This window comes from Schistosoma mansoni, chromosome 3, assembly GCF_000237925.1.
Source record: "Schistosoma mansoni strain Puerto Rico chromosome 3, complete genome".
NCBI lineage: Eukaryota > Metazoa > Platyhelminthes > Trematoda > Strigeidida > Schistosomatidae > Schistosoma > Schistosoma mansoni.
The window spans coordinates 24,056,244-24,077,962 of record NC_031497.1 but is presented as its reverse complement, the minus strand read 5'-3'; the positions used below and the strand labels follow the sequence as shown (position 1 = coordinate 24,077,962).

The 21,719-nt window shown below is 35.9% G+C and overlaps 2 protein-coding genes across 2 annotated transcripts; one reads left to right on the top strand and one right to left on the bottom strand.

Moving 5' to 3' along the window:
• Positions 1 to 559: 559 nt before the first annotated feature.
• Positions 560 to 4,332, bottom strand: Smp_018930 (hypothetical protein; the record flags this gene model as incomplete). The annotated part of the gene is made up of 2 exons (XM_018799730.1): positions 4,273 to 4,332; positions 560 to 1,152 (listed from the first exon to the last, which is right to left on the bottom strand). Exon 2 carries the CDS (start codon positions 1,130 to 1,132, stop codon positions 560 to 562), a length of 573 nt encoding a protein of 190 aa, XP_018651490.1. The 5' UTR covers positions 1,133 to 1,152; positions 4,273 to 4,332.
• A 10,354-nt stretch (positions 4,333 to 14,686) lies between these two features.
• On the top strand, positions 14,687 to 15,256 carry Smp_018920 (hypothetical protein; the record flags this gene model as incomplete). Its single annotated transcript, XM_018799729.1, has 1 exon — positions 14,687 to 15,256. One exon carries the CDS (start codon positions 14,687 to 14,689, stop codon positions 15,254 to 15,256), a length of 570 nt encoding a protein of 189 aa, XP_018651489.1.
• Between the last annotated feature and the right edge of the window lie 6,463 nt (positions 15,257 to 21,719).

Genomic DNA, 21,719 nt, shown 5'->3' with positions numbered 1-21,719 from the left:
AGTTAACCGAATGATGAAAGACGAATAACAACTGCGATTACTGGGAAAGGATTCAAGCAATATCCCAACTAATATCTACTGGTTTCACAGCAAAATATACGGGAGGGAACTGTAATTGAGTAGCAAATGTTGTTTGATAAAAATTTTCGCTCCGAGTTTTTAGCTCACTTTCCACCAAGATCAACAAGAAAGTCACTACTCAGTTCTCAAACTAGTGGGTTATGCGAGCGAATCCTAAGGATGAAACGAAGTTCGTCTAAGCTAGTCTGTGATTAAATTTAATGGTAAACTAAGTGACTTGAAGTCTCGATATTAAGGTTGTTAACATTTCACATTTAAGTAGTTTTTTTTTAGCAGAATACAGGTTTCTATCTTTTTTTGGCAAAGAATGAGGCTTGTTAATAGGCAAAATGGTGATAACACCTTTCAACAAATTTTATGAAAAATGTAACACCATGGAAATAATCGTTTTACGAATTAGGGTTTTCTATTAAGTTATTTATTATGAAATTATTGACCGAATAAATGTGGAAACAAGTTTGTATTTTTTTTAAAAACGTCACATTTCAGCCCCAAGGTAGTTAGATATAACAGACAATGGTGATGTTGAACCGAAGTATGAATCTTGAAAACTTTTTTGTTTCAGACGTAATTTTCTCTGAAAACTCTTTAAAAACATATCCTGTCTTTCGATTAGGTGAGGAAGTTTCTCTAATTCAAAAAATATATCATTATGTGTGTCTAAAAGAGAGTCCGCCAAACTATCCAGGGAATCATAGGAATCAAAATACTTTTGGGGACAAATTATATCTTCATATTTACGGGTTACACGATCTGTCTTAATCCATTCCTCAGAAGGCATATCGATTCGATTATCGGCTGGAATCAAACGTGTTTCATATTCTTCCACCAACTGATCCCATTTCCGACTTTCATCCTGATACCTTTTGGCAAGTTCATCAGTTAGTTCGTCGTCATTAATTTCGTTATCTGACTTCACATCACTAGATAAAGGATGCTCATCTAAATTCTGTTCAGTCAGACAAGGAGCACAAATAAGAAGACTCTTTCTGGTAGACTTTCTTCTTTGCATACGAAAGTCTGGAGTAAAATGTTTAACTTCTCCCGACATGGATAAATCGTTCAATACACCTGATTAAAGAAAAAACAAATAACTCGGTAAATAAAAAATAACAACAACCGTTTAAGATACTTTATTTATTTAAACACATAAATATTGGTACAAGGAAGCACCAGATACATGTGCGCCACACAAATCTCATTCGATTTGTGTGAGGGCTGTGATACTGCCTAGGTGCCCAAACTGAAGCAGGTGGTTTTCTTAGGGGGCCACACCCCCAGCCTTTGACCTAAAGGTCTAACCCACAAGGCAGTGGAGCATCGTGAGGACATGCATTCCCATGGTAGACGGTGACCAACGATTGATTCATACGCCATTTGTTCCTTCAGGATACTGGAGCCCATGTGGACCATTGGTTTGGAATGAGGGTTTTCCAACTCCCCTAGGTGAACTTTCCGTGTCCACCGACCCGGTTAAAGCGCCGGACATTCGCTTTTCGTCCTCTCAATTTCGTAAACAACAGTGATGCCACGAGCAGGCAGTGAGTAGAACTTCCCTGGCAGAGGCTATATATTCGCGTGGTCATGTGGGAGCATTTGAAGAGGGAGAGCTAACTCTTCCCACTCTCGGCCGTATCAGGGCATTTAGGGGCATAAAACGTAAAGTACTACCTCAGGATTGGCTTTAGTCATCGCCTAAGTTAATGATAGGGAGTGAAGTAGCTTGACGCATCGACCGCCTCACTTATGTTAGTCTCATTAGTCCTGACGGTCTAGTGTCCGACGAAGTCTCGATATGAGTTTAGAAGACTCGACTGGCTTTTGCTAACCTGTGGCATATGGATGATTTCCGTCCTCCAATCACGTGACGAGTTTACTGCCCAGCAGTTTGCTCCATCAAACTCTATGGAAGTGAAATGTGCCCAGTAAAAATAGAATATATTCGTGGGTTACTGGTATTCGATCACAGGTGTCTAAGGAGCATTACTCATGTATTTTAGAACCACGGAGTAAGCCATGACTTGGTCGAGAATAGAGTACTAGGTAAAGATTTGAAATCGATTGATGAGGTATTAAATCTTCATCAACTGAGGTGGTTGGGTCATTTGTTACGTATGCACGATCACCATTTACCTTGATGGGCGATGTTTTCTGGTGTAGGAGTAGGTTGGAAGACAGACAAAGGCTGCCAAACCAAAACATGCCATTAGTCCATAAAGTCACTGACAGTTGAACTTAGCAATGCTGATAGGTGTAGGTTATCCATCACAACTAATGGTTAGACTTTGGATGACATGGCTTAAAATCGTTTGTAATTGCGCAGGTGCATCCGTTTTTTGTCTCCCCCCAAATCCTGAAATTCCAAATTCTTCATAACTATTTTGTTTCCGATAATGTAATGAGAAGACGAAGATTATCAGAACTATGTGATATATTAGCGCAATACATTTCGAAAAATCTGATCACACATATACTTGTTAAGAACATTTATATATAAAAATAAGAGGTCAACTAGACTGGAAATAGGGGTAAGAATAGACAAGGATAATAATGATAAAATAATGTGAAAACAATTTGACACCTAATCACTCTGGATAATAAGCATATATTACCAGGGTAGGTTTAAAGAGAGAACAAACTGTTTTTGAATACACAAAGGGGGTTTGAATTTTCGTATAGCTAAGGCTTCAATAAACCTTAGTATACGTCCTTTTACACTTTTAAACAACACAACAAAAGCCGAGTTTAGATCAATCTTATGACCTGTTTCGATTATATGTTTAGCAATAGAGGATGATGGATGTTTATCCCCTACTCTTATTGGGTTTGTTTCCATTTCACTAACTTATGGTTTCTTTTTGATTCCTGTTTTCGATGCCTGATCTTTCGTGTTAGCACCGGTACTGTTACTACCTCTACTATTCTGGGATTCGGTCTGACAATTTCATCTTTCTGTGCTAATGGGATATGGGAACTTGAGCCGATGTACATACGTACTAGGTTCTACGTTGTGATTGACTGACTGACTTGGTATAAATATCTTATTTCTCTTTCAAACAGGACTAATCATCTGAAAATCATTAAGAAGAAGAGGGTTGCGAAGATGTATTTCATCGACATAACCGACTACACGAAGATCTGTAGACCCATAAAAGATTTTTTTAAACCAGGGCATGCAGTATTGAAGCCTCCTGTTGATACATTTGACGCGGGATAAGATCTGGCGAGTTCGTGATGAAAACCCTAAGTATAATTCCTAGCCTTAATCATGAACTGTAAATCATAATTTGAATTCCTCACACAGGTTTATAACCCTCATTTGGTCTTAGTTATTATGTTGACACTCTCAGGATCACTCTAGCGTCGCTCAAAGGTCGTCCATAACTTATAGTCTCACCCTTAACCCTAAACCTTAACTCTAACCCTAAACCGTAAACCATACCAATATACCCATAACACTGAAGCTATGTGGTCGAGGCTAAAAGAATTTTTGAGACCTTATCATGGCTTCAGAGGTCGACTACTATGGAGCCATATGGATGTGTTCTTGTACCGTATGTACTATGATTTCAGAACTTCTGAACCTATATCTGACCTTGAGAAGTTTTTGAGTCATGTAAAAGAATAGTATCCCCTTTAATTTTTGAGTTTTGTATTATATATTTTTACTGTATACTTACTGTCTTCTGATTGGCTAATATTTCTCAAGGTCATTTAAGATTCGTTCAAAGGTCGGCAGTATAGTTTAGTCTCGCCGAATGCTTCATTCCCCCAGCACTTTTACAGAATTCTTATAATAGCTGTCTCGTGAATATGGTTGTTCAGAGTATTCAAGTGAGACGCGAAACAAAATTTTGAGAGGATGGTAAGGACGAAATGGAGAAGGTTTAACAAGACAGGTAGCAACATCAATTCGCGAACTAATACTGAACGCTAATCAATGTAGTCTGAGGAAAGAATAAAATTGCGAACAATATCGGCTTCCTATGGTGAGTTTTGTTGGTGAGCTGTGACATTATGCGACCGAATATCTCTACACTAAAGTACTTCATTAGGTACCAATAAATAATTGTGTATAAATATATGTGTATATAATATTAACCTTCTAAATACCATAATTCTGACAGTCTCAACAGGTTATGACGTAAGAACCTGTAATTTTCTCAAAGAATAAAGCTATTTATGACTCACATATACGGTTGCGCTTTGAGGAGTAGGAAACCAGCCTACCAAACTTCGCTACACCCGAATGACCTTGACTTTAAGAATAGCGACTATGAATTACTAAATTTAATTTTGATCCATTTTAAGTTTTCAGTTACAATGTTATCAACCAATTTCGATATATTTTGATCAAACCAACCCTGATCGCCTCCAGTCCTTTTGTGAATACGTGTTAATGTACTGTACTTTCAATTATCGTTCTGTTTCCTTTTATTTATAGATATTTTGCGTTAATCTGCATTTCTCCCTTTAGGGCTCTGTTATCGCTTGGTGTTTGTCATTTGACAAAAAGGGATTGGCGTTGTTTCATTATGAATGTAATCTAAGAATTATAATCATTATGACACTTGGTGAATTCAAAAACATGAAATACTGATGATAACTTCAAGCCATATTGTTACTCGAGACTTTATTATCACTACAGTAGTTGAAAAAACAAATGAAAATTTCAAGAAGATTGAAATATTGGCGTCAGGGCGTAAGTCAACCGAATATCGAAGAGAACCCCTAAGAGTTTGAAGATACCACAGGTATTGTAGTTTGACAACACTTTACCAGTAACACCTATAATGGAATCGCGACCACCCAGTAAAATCAAAAGTCAGAAGCGAGGAGTTTGGAAGACATATTTAATACATTATCAATATATCGAGAAGTAACTGGTCTAAACTGGCTAGTGATCTCAAGAGATGTTTCGCACGCCGTTCTGAAACGTGATCTGGTGACGATGCATGACCGAGCGCCTTCAGCTAAATAATTCCATTAAAACTATTGTGGTCAGCATCCAATGTCGAACACAGCGCTATTGATTTTGGGGGTTTATTCACTGCTACAATGGTTTATGGTGCTTGAATTTCAGATGATGAAGTATCTTTACAACCCGATTGTGAGTATGCTACAAAGTCTTTTCATTTGTTTTCAGCCAAGAAGAAAGACTAATATGTTTCCAAATGTTGACGCTGGATAAAGCCACTAGATTGTAATGTCTAGTGCCGTTTGAAGCTCACATGGGTTATTGTAGCTTCCGGACAGACCGGTTTATTCATTCTTCTCGATCCACACTTCTAACTTGTGGATTATTAGCTTGTTAACGTTTTGTTTTTATATGAGTATATGTGTGTGTATTGCTTGCCCTATTCACCACATGCCTGTGACTTGTTTTTGTCTGGTTGTAGATATTGAGTCACGCTTTACGGAACTCACTCAACTTCGTTTCGTTTCGCATCCTCTGCGTCGTCTTTCTGACTATCTATCCGAATAGAGGAGTGCTCGAAATAAATTCATCTAGCACAACCCGTATTTAACTTTTTATTACTACCGTCATACTAGCAGGGTTCGCTTCGATGATATGCGGGGTTAAGTGACAGGTTTGTTCATAGTATGCTCATTCGTTCTTTTAAATTGAAGTTAGATCAACGAGCCACTAGAAGATTAATTTGGCAGCTCCAAATAAATATATCCATATGCTTCATACTTGGTCACTTGATTGAAATGTAGATATTGAACGAGAGCTAATACAAGACGATTACTTACGAAATTGAATTAATGCTCTGTATCGATAGGGAACGAACTGGAATGATATGACGGCGTACTTTAAGTAATTCTCTATTGAAGCCATACCATTCAATCTCTATCTACCTTGACTCATACTATCTGGCAATTAGGATATCCTGCTTTCTTAATGAACTTGGAGAAGAGATGAAATTTTACAAGATGCTATCTATTGAATAAAGGTGATGGACAGTATTCAACAGCATACCACATGTTTCTAGTCCATGGTTTCGAACTAATCTGGTACACTAACATGATAATTATTACTTCCATTGTCTCTCGTGTAGGAGCGTAAGCCAACCACCAGAAGTCTCCATACAACTCTGTCCTTGGCAATCCTTTCCAGTTATTTCCAGTTGATATTCATCCTTTACATGTCTAGTTCCAATTCCCGGCGCGTCCTGTTCTTCGGCCTTCATCTTTCTCGTTTCCCTCCAGAATTCCAGGTTAGCGATTGCCTAGTGATGCAGTCTGATGTTTCTCATAATGTATGTCCTATCCACTTACAATGTCTCCCTAATTTCCTGTTCAGTTGGAAGCTGGTTTGTTCTCTCTCACAGTAGGTTGTTGCTGATTTTATCCGGCCAACGGAAATTGAGTATCTTGTGTAGACAATTGTTCATAAGTACTTATACTATTTTGATGATGCTTGTAGTAGTTCTCCAAGTTCCAACCCCGTACAATAGAACTGTCTTTACGTTCGTATTGAAGATTGTGACTTTGATATTGGTTGATGGCTGTTTTGAGTTCCATATGTTCTTCAACTGTAGGAATGTGGCTGATGCTTTGTCAATCCTCACCTTTACGTCTGCATCCGATACTCCTTGTTAATCGGTGGTGATGCTGACCAGCTACGTGAAAGTTGCCACCTCTTTCAGAGCTTCTTCATCAAGTGTGATTAAGTTGGTGTTACTTGCGTTATATTTGAGGATCTTGCATTTTTCCTTGTGTATGTTGAGGCATATTGATGGAGAGGCTGCTGCTACTACTACACTGGCTGTTGTAACCTGCATTTGTTGTTGTTTATAGGATAGAAGGATCAGGTCATCTGTGACGTCCGAATCGTTTAGTTGATTCCGAGCTCTACATTGCATTCCATGCTTCCTTTCCGATGTGGAGGTCTTCATAATCTAGTCGGCCACCAGAAGAAAGAAAAAGGGGAAAGTAAACAGCCTTATCTGAATCCCGTCCTCACATAAAACGCGCTTGTTATCTTTCTTCCATGTGCCACTTTGCACTGTAGTCCATCGTATAAATCCCGTATGATATTCACAATCTTCTCAGATGCACCATGTTGTCAAAGAAGGTTCCATAAAGTTCTTCTATCCACGCTGTTGAACACATTCTCATAGTCAAGGAAGTTTATGTATAGTGACGAGTTCCGTTCAATTGATTGTTCAACAATGATCCTTAGTCTATTGGTTTGTGTACGACCGATCCTTACCGATGTGATGCCTCTGTAGTTCTCACATTTGCTCAGATCTCCTTGCAAAATCCAAACTAAAGTTTGGCTAAAAAATAACTGTCTCGGTTGTTAGACACTCGATATTCTCAATTGAAATCAGAACAGATTGTGAAAATAACGATTCTAAACAAATATTACCACTCAGTTATTCAACAAATAACCGTCCCCTCAATAATCGATCAAAAAATAAGTTTTATTCTCTCTTTTATGGATAGATCAAGTAAAAATCCGTTCAAAAGATAATAGTTTGTTGCTTTATAACACAAAGTGTTTCCAGTTCTCGAAAAGTGCTTCAATTCACAATCGAAAAGCACAATCTCAGCCAACTCAAGCAACATAATAAAATAGGGAACAATCAATATGGCTGCCGCCAAGATTAGGTAACAACTAAAACAACACAAATGCACTTCAGGAAGAATGGCATCAAAAAGACTAACAAAATGTACAATTGAAGAAACCAATGAGAAAAAGCTGCAAATGTATGCATGGAGGGATTTTCACACACAAAACCTTCGAAACGGATCTTACACTCCTCGCTTTGGTTTCTTGATGAAGTGTCCTTCTTTCCAGTCTGTCTGTCAGCACTTGTTCTTTCTCTCAAATCTTCGTGAATGGAACGAGGAGCATTTTCACAGTTGGTGCTATGTCTGACTTGAGTGCTTCAGCTGGTATATTGTCAGGTCCTGATGTTTTCCCACTGTTGGTGTGTCTGATGGCCATCCTGATTTCTTCCGCCGTCGGTTTAGTGACATCTACAGGAAGGTTTGTGTGTGTTGCTTCGATGTTCGGTGAATTCGATGGAGGTGGGATATGTGGGGCATGTCTATTCAAGGGTTCCTCAGAATGTTCCACACAGCTGTTCCTCTGTTTTTGAATCTCTGTGATAATATTTCCTTCTCTGTACCTGGCCGGTCTGTGTGCTTATGTATATTTCTCTGTTAGCTTCTTCATTGTGCCATATAGTTGTTTCGTATTTTCCCCTCTTGCAGATTTTTCCTCAGTCATTGCTATTTCTTTCACGTATTTCCCCTTGTCAGATCTAATGCTCTTCCTCATTTGATTGTCCATCTGTCTATTCTGGTTAGCATTCTTCAGCAATGTTTTTTTCTACGGGGTGGTGTTGTTGACCCTATACCCAACCTTCATCCTGTACCCGGTCTTGAAACCGATAGTAACCCTACAAAAGCTGCAGTCGGAGTTCCCGTTTTTCTTGTCTACTAGAAATTTATATTTTTAAAAATTTCATTACCAGAATTGCCTAATCTAATTTGACTACAATGAACACTCAGGGCAATCGCTTACCTCGAGTTTCCCCAGAGGTAATGTGTGTCACATCTCTTCTGAAAATTTGATACTAGCTCCGCCAGTACAAACTGCTAATTTCCAGGATATATTCATGCCATTTCCAAACCTAAACAAACTGAACACTTAGGCTTTCGAGTGTATACTACAGGTAAGTCACACGATTGAATGTGAAAGCAAAGGTGTGTTTGCTAGACCCGGTAAACTAGCATCATATAAGGTTAAAATCTCCAAAGCGAAATTCAACCACATCCTGTAACTGAATATTTTCTGTCCATTTTATAGCCAATAGGCGTTCCCTCTGTATTCGGTCCCAAGGAAAAATGAAAGCGATCGGTGACCGTAGGGGGGATTACAGACTCCTTTAAATAAAAACCAAAGTAATTTAGGTTGGCCTTCGAGGCTGTTAAACAGCCAAAAAGTAAAATTGCTCAAACATCTACGTTGACGTATTCAGATTCCTGTTCCGCACTCGCTTTGATGGTAGACACTCCGGACAAAGCAGTAGGCGTCAACCTTGACAAAATGGTTGAAAACGGCAGGAAACCGATTGCGTTTTTCGTAAAAAGACTTGTTCCAGCAGAGACGAGATATTCTACTTTGAGATGAAAACTTTACTCAATCTACCAGACCTTTAGGTATTCCCGACATATGTTGAAAGGCAGGCAATTCATGCATTTTACGGATTATAAACTATTAATCAATGGATTAAAAGCTAGAGCAGGTAAATTTTTGCTAGCTATATACCTAACACCACTCAAATGTCAAAATTGTGCCAAATTTTATGTTACGTAACTGAGTATGTTACTAAATACACTCAAAATTCCCCAATCTTACGTTTGATACTCCAAATTAGAACTGTTTATTTACTCATCAAAAAATGAACTGAACATACCAAGAAGTAAGACGATCCACTTTTCATAACTACTCATAAACAATATAATGCAAAGTTGTCCAATGGGTAACTGTCTAATTTTGTCAATAATCTGGTTACTCTTAAGGCTACTGATAAGTTTTAATATGCCGGGCACTTGAAATTCATCATAATCTTATGGGGTAATTCAGAAATTTCAGTTCATATAGTGATTGTCGTGAAATTACCATTGATGTTTAAGACTATATATGATCAGTCGCCTTCGTTAGATGTGCATCCTGTGTGGATTGTCTCGATATTGCCAGTGAGTCACAAGCATTTTGCACAAGCTAGTGGCTATTTGGACTACTTAGCGAAGAAGATAACGCGATAGAGTTTGGAATGAAGGATACTGGGTGCGAGTTTCGAAATGAGCATCAACTCTGGTATTCAGGTATATACAGCTGACCTGTCAGATATAGGACGAAACATGCACCCTGGATTTCATTGCTAGCCACCATCCATCTCTGCTTATCATGCAGAAGGTCTTTAAATTATGATGAGTATTACAATATTTTCTTCGGTTTATTTAAATCAATGGTTGATAGGTTTATTTTGGAATGTTAATTACTTGTTTTTGTTTAATGCGAAACATTTGGGATTTGTCTTTTAGTTGCCATTAATTAGCTCCACAATTGATGACTGTTGCTGATATTTGTAAAAATAGAATATTCATAGTCTATGCAATAGTTAAATGTAAAAGAAATAATGGCTATCATGCATCGGACGTTCATCGTAATGTGTTCAAAGCTTTCTTGAAGGTTCTGTAATTAGAAAAAATTATGGTAATAAGAGACATTCGCATGGAATTAATAGTAAAATAAAACGTAATCGATAGAGCACCATAGGGTTGTCTTGCTCTACAAAATTCCCCATTTATGCATAAACCTGTAGATGGCATCGAGTCGCGTTTGACTATGATCACCACTACAATAAGTTTACGCGCCCAAAAACGACTTGGTCCCTTTGATAACTCGCAAACCAGGAGACTGTAACTGGTCCAGATAGAGTATATTTATTGGCGATCTCGTGGTATCGAAAGAATACCGAGACGTGCCAACGAGTACAGGCAATAAGGGCAGAGCGTAAGGAAGTTCGAACCAAACAAGGCGGACGACCGAACGAAAAGTGACTTTGATACAATTAAACAACAACGAGTACGGTAAAACAATTACTGATACAACTGGTTATGATAATAATTGTTTCCATTATTCCAATCGTGTTCTCGTCGAGAAAAGCCGGTCACTAAAAGCCTTTCTGTTTCTTGACTTTGAGGAATTCTGCCTCATACAAGTGATTTGTCAGCCTTTTCAAAGAGATTTGATTGTAAATTGTTATTATAAACCTAAATTCACTGAATAAATAAAAATATCTAACATCTTGGTTATATTGTGAGCCCTTTCCTCTAAAATAAAATATGGGCCAGAACAAATTCTTTTTAGGAATGTTTTACAATAAGAACTTACATTTATGGTATGCAGCAATAACTCTGCCTTCCTTCACATTTTTTTATTCAATTTCAGTAGTCTGACGAAGTGTAGTGTGGTCTATTTATATCCATATAAGTAGTATATGGTGATGGTCAGACATAGAATGTATTTTGGCTGAAGATCGATAAGGAAAGAACAGGAATGAAGCGCAATCGGTACGAAAATGCATGAACAATGAAATCGGAAAAGACGGACCGATATTTGTAGAAGGAACAGTTAGGATTGAGACAATTGATTGTTATTTTGCAAATTAACTGTTCCTTGTATGGTTATGAGATTTTAGTGAGATAGTCTGTAATTGGTGTTTACATGCATTCGATTGTCCTCAACTAGAATTTTGTTCACTACAGAAGCACTAAACTTATGGAAAGGCTTAGAACTGAAAAAAACTCCAAATCTGGAGCTAAAAATGTAGCTTGCTAAACTTTATTCTGAATCTCAGCATACAAATCATCAATGTTTTCGTTTATATTTCAAGGCCACGAACAATATTATAACAAGTATATTTCAATAAAACATAGCAAGTATTCAATAAATAATACAAACAGTTATGGACTAAATTTATGATACCTTGTTCAAAGATTAGGCCTAACAGTCAAATTGTAATTGATTGGCAAATGAGTGATCTATATGCTACTTACTCTAACCACCTATGACATTTTATCATGTTTGTTCTGTGTTCATATACCGTATATACGCAACCTATTTTATTACGTGAAAAATCTAATCACATGGCTAGTGATCTTTGGTTTCTAATCATTAGGAGGCTTAAGACAGTAATGCAGTCTCGTGAATAACCATTATTTGGACACATTATACTATTAGGTTCATCTATTGATTAACATTTTACGCAGTGATTTTAACAACTAGAGTTTCGCTGATCAACTATTGGAAAATCTCTTCTAAAACAATTCGTGTAACTTATTCTTTAATGATATAACATAAAAATACGGTATCTGTTCTTGTGATTCTCTCTTCTAAAATGATTGGTTCTTTATCTTTAACACTGAATTGTTACAAGTCGTGTATGAAGATAGAGGCATGATTTCTGAATAAGCAAAAATTTTCCTCGTTAGTATTTACTAAAGATTTTTTAAATGTTAGAACAATTCATTTCAGTTTGCTGGTTCGACAAGGTGATTTTTCAGTTTTCAAACGTGATGGCGTTTGAAGCGAAAGGTAATGGGTTCGAGTCCCTGAGTGAACATCAACTCTGAGATGAAGGTACATCCAGTTGACGAGTCCCAAATAGGACGAAACGCGCGTCAAACTGGATTCCACTGCTAGCCACTATCCATCTTTGTTTACCATGCTTGTGAATTTAGGCTATATCGAGGCAATACGCACAGTATGCACATATGACAATTAGAGACTGACCAGTTGCAGTCCTAACACATCGATGGGAAAATTCAGACAAACAAAACCAAGTGGATACAAACTGTAAATGTTTCAAATCTAGTTTTTCAGAATGATTTAATTCAAATGATATAAATAATCATCAGTAGTTTTAACAATTACACAGATCCGATTCATTTCGGGGATACGCATTCTCAACAAAAGTCTTATCAATTGATTACATATTCAAACGTTTCATTTATGCAGATCCTATATAAATTGAATATATATGACTGGGTAAAGTGGTGACGATTATTTATAGAATATGAATCGGATTGTTCCTGTACATATTCCTCATAAATTACATTTGAAATAAAACCTGATCAATTGCAGCCCTAAAAATCAATGGGAAGATTCAAACAAACGATACTTAGTGAATTTAAACTTCACCCCATTGCAAAAGCAAGTGGCTATCAGGACTCAGTAGCTGAGTGGATAACGCGATGACGTTTGAAGCGAAAGGTACTGGGTTCGAGTCTCAGAGTGAACATCAACTGTGAGATGCAAGTAAATCTAGCTGACGATTCCCAAAATAGGACGAAACGCGCGTCAAACTGGATTTCACTCCTAGTCACTATCCATCTTTGCTTATAAAACCTACTTTTGTCTGCGAAGTTTTTATTATTCCTATTTTGTGATATTTGATGTGTTAATTTAGTAGGAAATCCCCAGGATCATTGTTCAATTATTATTCAAACTAACCCAAACCTATCATACTTTTATAGTATGAAATGTTTCCCAATTTATCAAACATTTTGTTTAGTTATAATATCTCTTTTGTTTGTATGCAAATCTGATGACCGCTTTCTGTTTTCAATAGGGATTTTAATTTGTAGTTCAGCAGCAACTAACTATTCTGATTGAGTAACTCGAAAATGGTTCACCATGATGACAGATGTGTATATATTTCCAAACAATTAATGTAAAAAGCAGAGATTATTTGACAAGTATAAGAATTTAGTTTGAAATCAGAAGGTCAATCAAAATCCCTTATCTCTAAGTAAACTATGCCAAAAATGTGAAGACTCTTCGTAATATGTTGTAAATAATGACGTAATTGCCATATATATATAGTGTATAAAGGCTAAAATTATAAGAGGTGAAAGTGTTTAGTCTTGACGGAAGTGGGTAACTGAAAAATAGGATAGTATACTATACAGTACCTGTGTGGTTTATCTGGTTATTGAGTTGGAACTAATCCCACAATGACAATAAATTATTTTAGCTTAACTTTCACATTAGTTATAAGCTTACATTATTAAATATAGAATGCAAAAGGAAAGCGTCTCAAGCTTTCTGGACCAAGTAGTGATAAAATTATTCCGAGAGATTCGAACCGTCGGTTTATATGAGTCATTGTATGGTTACAAACTACATGACAACAAAAAAGTAACTGATGGTTTTATGAATCTGTAAGAAATCTCAGATTACAAGGACATGTTCAACTGGCTCCATGAGGTATTTCCTGGAGTTCTGATGAGAAGCAGTAACCAGTGGAGTTCAACCAAGTTTCTTGCAGAGATATCAACTCACTGAAGACATTAGTGAATGGTTGCTCAATTTCTGGGATTGGTTGAAGTTAGACATTAACATCGTTGGATGCCGGCCAGCTCAGTGGTCTATCAGTTAAGTGCTCTGGCGCGAGACTGGCAGATCCTGAGTTCGAATCTCATGAGTTCGGGATCGTGGATGCGCACTGCTGAAGAGTCTCACAAGATGATGAAACGGCCGTCCAGTGCTTCCAGGTTCTCCATGTTGGTTTAGCTTCAATTGACTCATGATTTCAAATGGATATTTTTAAATTCTTTTAAATACTTCTATCTACAAGGGGAAATTACTAAATATTTCCTCTATATGATTCTTAAATAATTGACAGTTTTTAACACAGTAAAATTATGATATCTACATAATAGTGAACAACTGGGAAACTACCTGATGATAGGCTTAATGTATAAGCAATTGTTGACATAAAATTAATTTACTTTAACCTGATTGGCTGATACAATAGACATTATTTAACCAATCATTATTGAGAGACTATTTAATTCACTTATCATTTTATTTACCCATTGGACATTAATGGACTCGATTCAGCATAATGTACATCAACATTATGATTGCAGAAATGGAATGATCTATATTCTTGCTACTACTACTAGTTTAGTTATTATTATCTCAACTATCTCAAAACTTAAACTACAGTGGCTTAACGAAGAACACTTTTAGCTTTCTTAGAAACAAACATTAAAAAGTTAACTAAATGAAATGCAATTCTTCCTATGGAATATTCCTATTGAAATGTTATTGATTATTTGGTTTCTTTTATCATTATATACTAATCGACAGATCTTTCCAATTCATGTTTACACTACAGGATTGATTTTAACGAATGATATTGTAGAAGATAATGCTGCTTCTATTTCATTACCTAATTATCATCCGAATATTACAGTTAGTAATAATAATAATGAAAAAGATGAATTCATTTCATATAAATCTAAGAATAGGATATGGGCTGCATTACCGAAGCATATTGATTTACTACATTTCCCTCAAGTGAATATGAATGATAAAGTGAGTAAACAAGGAATTAATTTACATCAAATGGTAACTGATCAAAGTAAACCTAAATTTCGTAGAGAAAGTAGTCGACAAAAATTTTCATTTAAGCGTCGTAGTAATCCACAAATTAGATCAAGATTTTCAAAAGCTTTTAATTATGCCAATTTTACATGTCCAAATGAATGTACATGTCATCTTAATGAAATAGAATGTAATAATGCTCAATTGGAATCTATTCCATTAAATATACCATCATATACAGAGAAATTGTAAGTCATTATATTAAGTTTACTTTATTCAATTTAAATTATCTAACAATAATAATAAATGAACATAACTATCTTTTGTCGTTTGATTGTAAAGATATTCAGAAAGGGTTTAGTGGAGATTTCAGTATTTTTCCTAGTTAAAATCATGAGTCAATTGAAGGTAGACCACCATGGAAAATGTGGAAGCACTGGACTGGTAAATCCTGAGTTCGAATCTCGTGAGGTGGGATCGTGGATGCGCACTGCTGAGGAGTCCCACGGCCGTCCAGTGCTTCCAGGTTTTCCCTGATGGTCTAGCTTCAATTGACTTATGATTTCAACTATGTAAAGATATTATTTGATTTTCCCGTTTATCAAAGATATTTCATTTCTACTGTTAATTATTTTAATTGTTCGTATACATTTACTCATCAGATGAGGTTCATCTAGGGGTACATCTATATACAGTAAGTTCCAACGAAGTTTTTTAACTTTACTTACTTACTTACTCCTGTTACCCCTCGTGGAGAAGCATAGGCCGCCTACCAGTATTCTCCATTCAACCTTATCTTAAGCAATCCTTTCCAGTTCTTTCCACTTGTAATTCATCATTTTCATATCTGCTTCTATTTCCCGGCGTAATGTTTTCTTTGGCCTTCCTCTTTCCCATTTCCTTCACCATTCCAAGTTAGGGATTGCCTCGTGATGTAGTTTGGTGATTTCCGAAATATATGTCCTATCCACTTCCAACGTCTTTTCCTAATTTCCTCTTCAGCTGGAATCTGGTTTGTCCTCTTCCATGAAACGCTATTGCTGATAGTATCCGACCAGTGAATGTTGAATATTTTGAATAGACAACTGCTTATAAATACTTGTACATTCATGACGATGGATGTAGTAGTTTTCCATGTTTATGCTCCGTACAGTAGGACTGTTTTGACGTTCGTATTGAAGATTCTCACTTTGAAATTAGTTTAGAATTGTTTTGAGTACCATATGGTTAAAGTTTTTTAACCACCATACTAATATTCATGGTCAAATATTAAGATTTAGTGAACATTAAATAATTGTCATTCTTATCATGAATCAAAAATGCTTTTGATTATTTTATTTCACTTGGTTCGTCGGTACTGTATTTTGGGACTTTGCTTTTAACACAGCTTTTATCGTAAGTATAACTCACTGGAATTCTGGTGGTGTTTTGTTCTCTGAGCCACATAGTTTCATTTCACAGCTTTCTTTGCCATTCTAAACATCTTCAACCTTTATGTCTATAATAAAAGCTTTGCAATTAACCCATCTAGCTCAGAAAAGACAATATCATCAACAAAATTTCACAACATTGTAGACAGTAGCTTGACGTGCATAACATAAAGCTTCGTGGTGCAATTTCACAGCTTCATTAGCTGAATTACCTTACTTCCAATACCCTTAGGCCTACTCAGTGGTTCCGATACATAAGAGCAACTTTCTGTCAAACATCTGTTATCCATGAAAAATCCATTTAACTTATATCTCGCAGCCATTAAGTGATAAAGTGTAGACTATACCATAGGAAGCTCGAGTGTTTACCTCCGTTTCATGTGATATAGGTTAATAAATGTCAGTTAAGCTTTCTGTATTAGCCAAATAATCAGTTTATCAGGGTTAATGTAGCAAAAAAGGTAAGTAAAATGATCTACAAATGAACTTACTAGACACCCTATCCTGTAACTCTGTATCGGTGCAGACAAGTTTTGAAAAAGTATCTTACATTTGGTAGGCTTGCAAAGCTGATCAAAGATTATCACATTTTTGAAGAAATTCAAATGAAGTTGTTTATTGTGTTATCTGTATATTATATTGACTATCTGGGAATCTAAAAGTGAATGATCAATCTTAGAAATTCTTTTACGACCAACATACCCATGTCATGAAAAATAGGTTTCATTTCACAATTGATTGATCACTGGGTGGTGATCAATGTCATGCGTGTCAAACCCTTCTTAGTGCTGATCGAATGCTATCGATCAAGTTGCAATGTGGCCACTAGTCTAGGTGGCTCGACACTGCGTATACTATGTTGAGGTGAGATGGTGGTTGGAGGTGGTCAACAGAAGACCCTGGACCCGGGTTTCGTGCTACTTGGCACTTGTCAGCAAGGTGTACCTGTAATCTTGAGGGAACTGGTGCTCCTTGACGGATTCGATCCCACAGTCAGAGACGTTACCACTGAGCTATTCGGTCCGCGAAGCCGTGAAGCTGAGTGACACGGGATCGAATCCGTCAGGGAAGCACCAGTTCCCTCAAGATTACAAGGTCTGATTTCGTTCTATCTTCTGTACTTAAAAAAATTCTATCATATTATGTAACAACCAAGTCTATTTTACAATCTGTACATCGAAATGAATCATTTGATCATTGTTTATTAAGTAATTAGTTATTCAAAATGGCATTATATGTAAACGATGACCAATCTTCCGAATGAAAATATATCTACTTCAGAAATCTTAGTTTTATACTTCTTATATGTATATGTATACAGTATGTCTATCTGCATTTAATAAGACCAGTAGTCGTTCTTCGTTTATTTACCGTTTATTATTTGAATGAACAAATTCCATTTCAATATAGAGTTATGAGTTATACTATGTATCTATACATACATACTCTTATTTAACTTGATTGATAAACAAAAGGTTGTTTATGAAAGAAAGGAATATCAGTCCTAAATGAAATTAATTATTCATATCATTCCATGAATAGATTCATGTAAGCAAGATCAACTATTATAGTTTATATAAAAACTAACTGTATCAGGTTAAATCATAATAGAAACTATGATAAATGACTTGTATTTATTGATTATCAGCATTGTAAACTATCTTGAATAAATGATAAAGCCAATATAATCCATCAGTGATAATTTATTTTCATAGTTGAAAGCATGAGTCAATTGAAGCTAGACCATCAGGGAAAACCTGGAAGAATTAGACGGCCTATTGTGGAACTCCTCAGCAGTGCGCATCCACGACCTCGCCTCATGAGATTCGAACCCAGGATCTACCAGTTTTATTTTTTAAGAATAAAAAATATGATTTGTTTTCATAACTTGTACCCCATTAGGTTTTAAAGTCGATTGAGGAATTTGATGTTAGGTGACAAGTTTGAGAATACTGGAATTATATTAAAAGCAGTGCACAGAAGTCATGTAGCTCTTTAGTATTAGATGATAACTTAATTGTAACTCAAATGTCAAGCCTGCATTGTTCAAAGACTATGAAAATGAAGTACTGTACATTTAAATGTTGTTAAAACAATGACCACAATATATGGCGGGTCCATTTAGTAAATTTACTTAATCTATGATACGATAGTTTAGACGAGTGGACCGAAAGGCATGTCAAAGTAGCTCAGCAAATAGAATAAGAGCTTGTCAGAACCAATCCCTTAATGATCGAATACCTCAGGGTCATTTATAAATAGTGAAAACAGTGGCATAAAGCAGGTCATAAGTACAATCATGGACGCAGAGCCGGTTTATGATACGAGTAATTAATTCACTTAGTATTGTTTGTTTGAATCTTCCCATTGATGTGAATTTAAAACTTCACCCCGTTGCACAAGCAAGTGGCTATCAGGACTCATTAGCTGAGTGAATAACGCCATGGCGTTTGAAGCGAAAGTACAGGGTTCGAGTCCCAGAGTGAACATCAACTGTGAGATGCAGGTAAACCCATCTGACGAGTCCGAAATAGGACGAAACGCGTGTCCTGTATTCCACTCCTAGCCACTATCCATCTTTGCTTATAATAATCTCAAAGTTTATAGGCTTTTTAATCAATACATATATAAATGATGAATACATGCTGTCAAAATCTAGCAAAGAAAAGAAGTACTATAAAGTTCTTTACTATTCAATGGTTAATTATCTTAGAATAACACAATAATAAGTATAGTTTTACCAGAAATTTCCACCCATTCAACATTTAATTGACATGTGACAAGATAAATGTGTAGGTTATAGCTTCATGTACTTGTTTTCACCAGTGAAACAGAAACTCTTTACAATTCACTTACCTACCTTAATAGTTGTTAATAAAAACAGACTAACTATAACATTAGTAATTATCATGATAACAATAATTAAAATGATGAATACACTTTCTGTGAAACATTAAATCTCACGAGGTGGGATCTTGGATACACACTGTTGAGAAGTCCCACAATAGGACGAAACGTTCGTCCAGTACTTCCAGGTTTTCTATGGTGATCTAGCTTCAATTGATCCCATGATTTCAACTAGTAAATGAATTGGGGGTTGTTTGTGGAGAGTTTTAGTAATTTTATATATATGTTATTGAAATCATGAGTTCTAGTGAGAATCAGTAACCAGTGGAGTTCAACCAGGTCTGTTGGGAGATAACAACTCACTGAAGACAATTGGTGAAATGGTCGCTCAACTTCTTGGATTGGTTGAAGTTAGACATTAACACCATCGGATGTCGGCCGACTCAGTGGTCTATCGGTTAAGTGCTCGGGCGTGAAACTGGTAGATCCTGGGTTTGAATCTCGTGAATTCGGGATCGTGGATGCGCACTTCTGAGGAGTCTCACAATAGGACGAAACGGCCGTCAAGCAATGCTTCCAGGTTTTCCATGGTGATCTACCTTCAATTGACTCATGATCTCAACTATTGAATGAATTATTAAGTAAAATTTAGAACAGTTAAATACTGAAAAGAAGTTTCTTCTTCACTTCCTTCATTGGTAACATATATAAACCATTTAGGTTTATTAAAGAAAGTAATGAGATGACTTTTATTCTTGTTTATGTTACTTATATCTTTGTTTATATCTGTCTTATTGGCATTGTGTTTATAGTGTTATTTATGTTCTAACATATTCATAGCTATCGATATATACTCATTGATGGATTCTATCTTATTCAACATTTATTCATTAGTTAATGAACAATCAATTATACAGGGAATGATCAAGTACCTTGTCTCTCTCCCTCTCTCTTATCTATCCTCATTCATTTCATTGTTAATCAGTTATTTCTTATATAGATTCATTTATCTTTGTTTTGACTATTATTTACTTATATAGATGTAGAATAAATAGGCGATGACAACTGTATCTGTCTCATCAGTTCGTCTATGTTTACAGGTACGATAGCCTTTTCTCTCTCTCTCTCTCTCTCGAGCGCGCGTGCGCTTTTTGTCTTTCTGTCTCTTTCACCAACGCACACACACATACACAACTAAACATGACACCCCATTTAACTCACTAAACCCATTAAACAGATAGCTATACAAACTAATTAAGCAATACTATATTTCAAAAAGTTAAACTATTGTGAAACATTCAACTTTAGCACATTTGCTTTTCTTTTCCTTTAACATTCAGGATTATCATCAATCTTTTTTGTATATTTGTGTATGTTTATTTTCTATTCCTTTGAAAAGAGGTAAAATATTGTTGTGAAGGTAATTGTTATAATGATCACTATTTTGTATCCATAATAGACTAGTCATTTCTAAATATCACAAATACCCCCCCTCCCCCTCTCTCTCACACACACAAAAATGTAGATTTTTAACTAAAAAAAATCTAAAGAAAGAAGAACTAATATGAAGAAATGAATAGATACATGAAATTATCCTTTTCATTTTTACCCAACTATTTTCATATTGGTGACCAATTCAATCAAATTGTACCAAAAACAAAGCAATCATCTAATGTAAAACCTCTCTTTCACACATACATACATACATACCCACACACACACACGCACAAGTACCTATTCTCATATAGTACATATGGTGTAAACAGGATAATGAATAGGATTTACGTAGAATAAGGTAATTATTATTATTATGAATTCATATAGCAATGTCAAATGTAACAGCACTAAAATAGGGATAATGGATAAAACAGTAGGAGTAAATAGACCGTGGAATATTCTATATGTATATATATAAGAAAGAAACACATGATAAGTAAGATGATGGTTAAAGATAAAAATGTCTGTGGTAGGTTTCTAAATGGATTTTTAAATGAAATGGCAACCATATGTGTTTGATAAATTAAAACAAATAACACACAAAGAAATTTTATATTAGAATGAATCAATTGAAATGATAATAAAGTGACCTAGATAAATTTGATATGATTGGTTAATTTTATCATTATGAGTATAATAAATGGCGTGGACCTATGCTCCTCCACGAGGGGTAACAGGCGTAAGTAAGTAAGTAAGTAAGTAAATATAATAAATGACTAGACCTTAGTATTAACTATACTGTACGCATAAAATACCTTAAAATTATGGGATTTGAAACGAAAATGATGATCAAAGAGAACGTTATGTTATCTGTATCAGTTGTTTGGTTAGTGAATCTGTTGAACAAAGTTTCATTACGTTTATGTAAACTGGTAGATCCTGGGTTCGAATCTCATGAGGCGAGGTCGTGGATGCGCACTGCTGAGGAGTTCCACAATAGG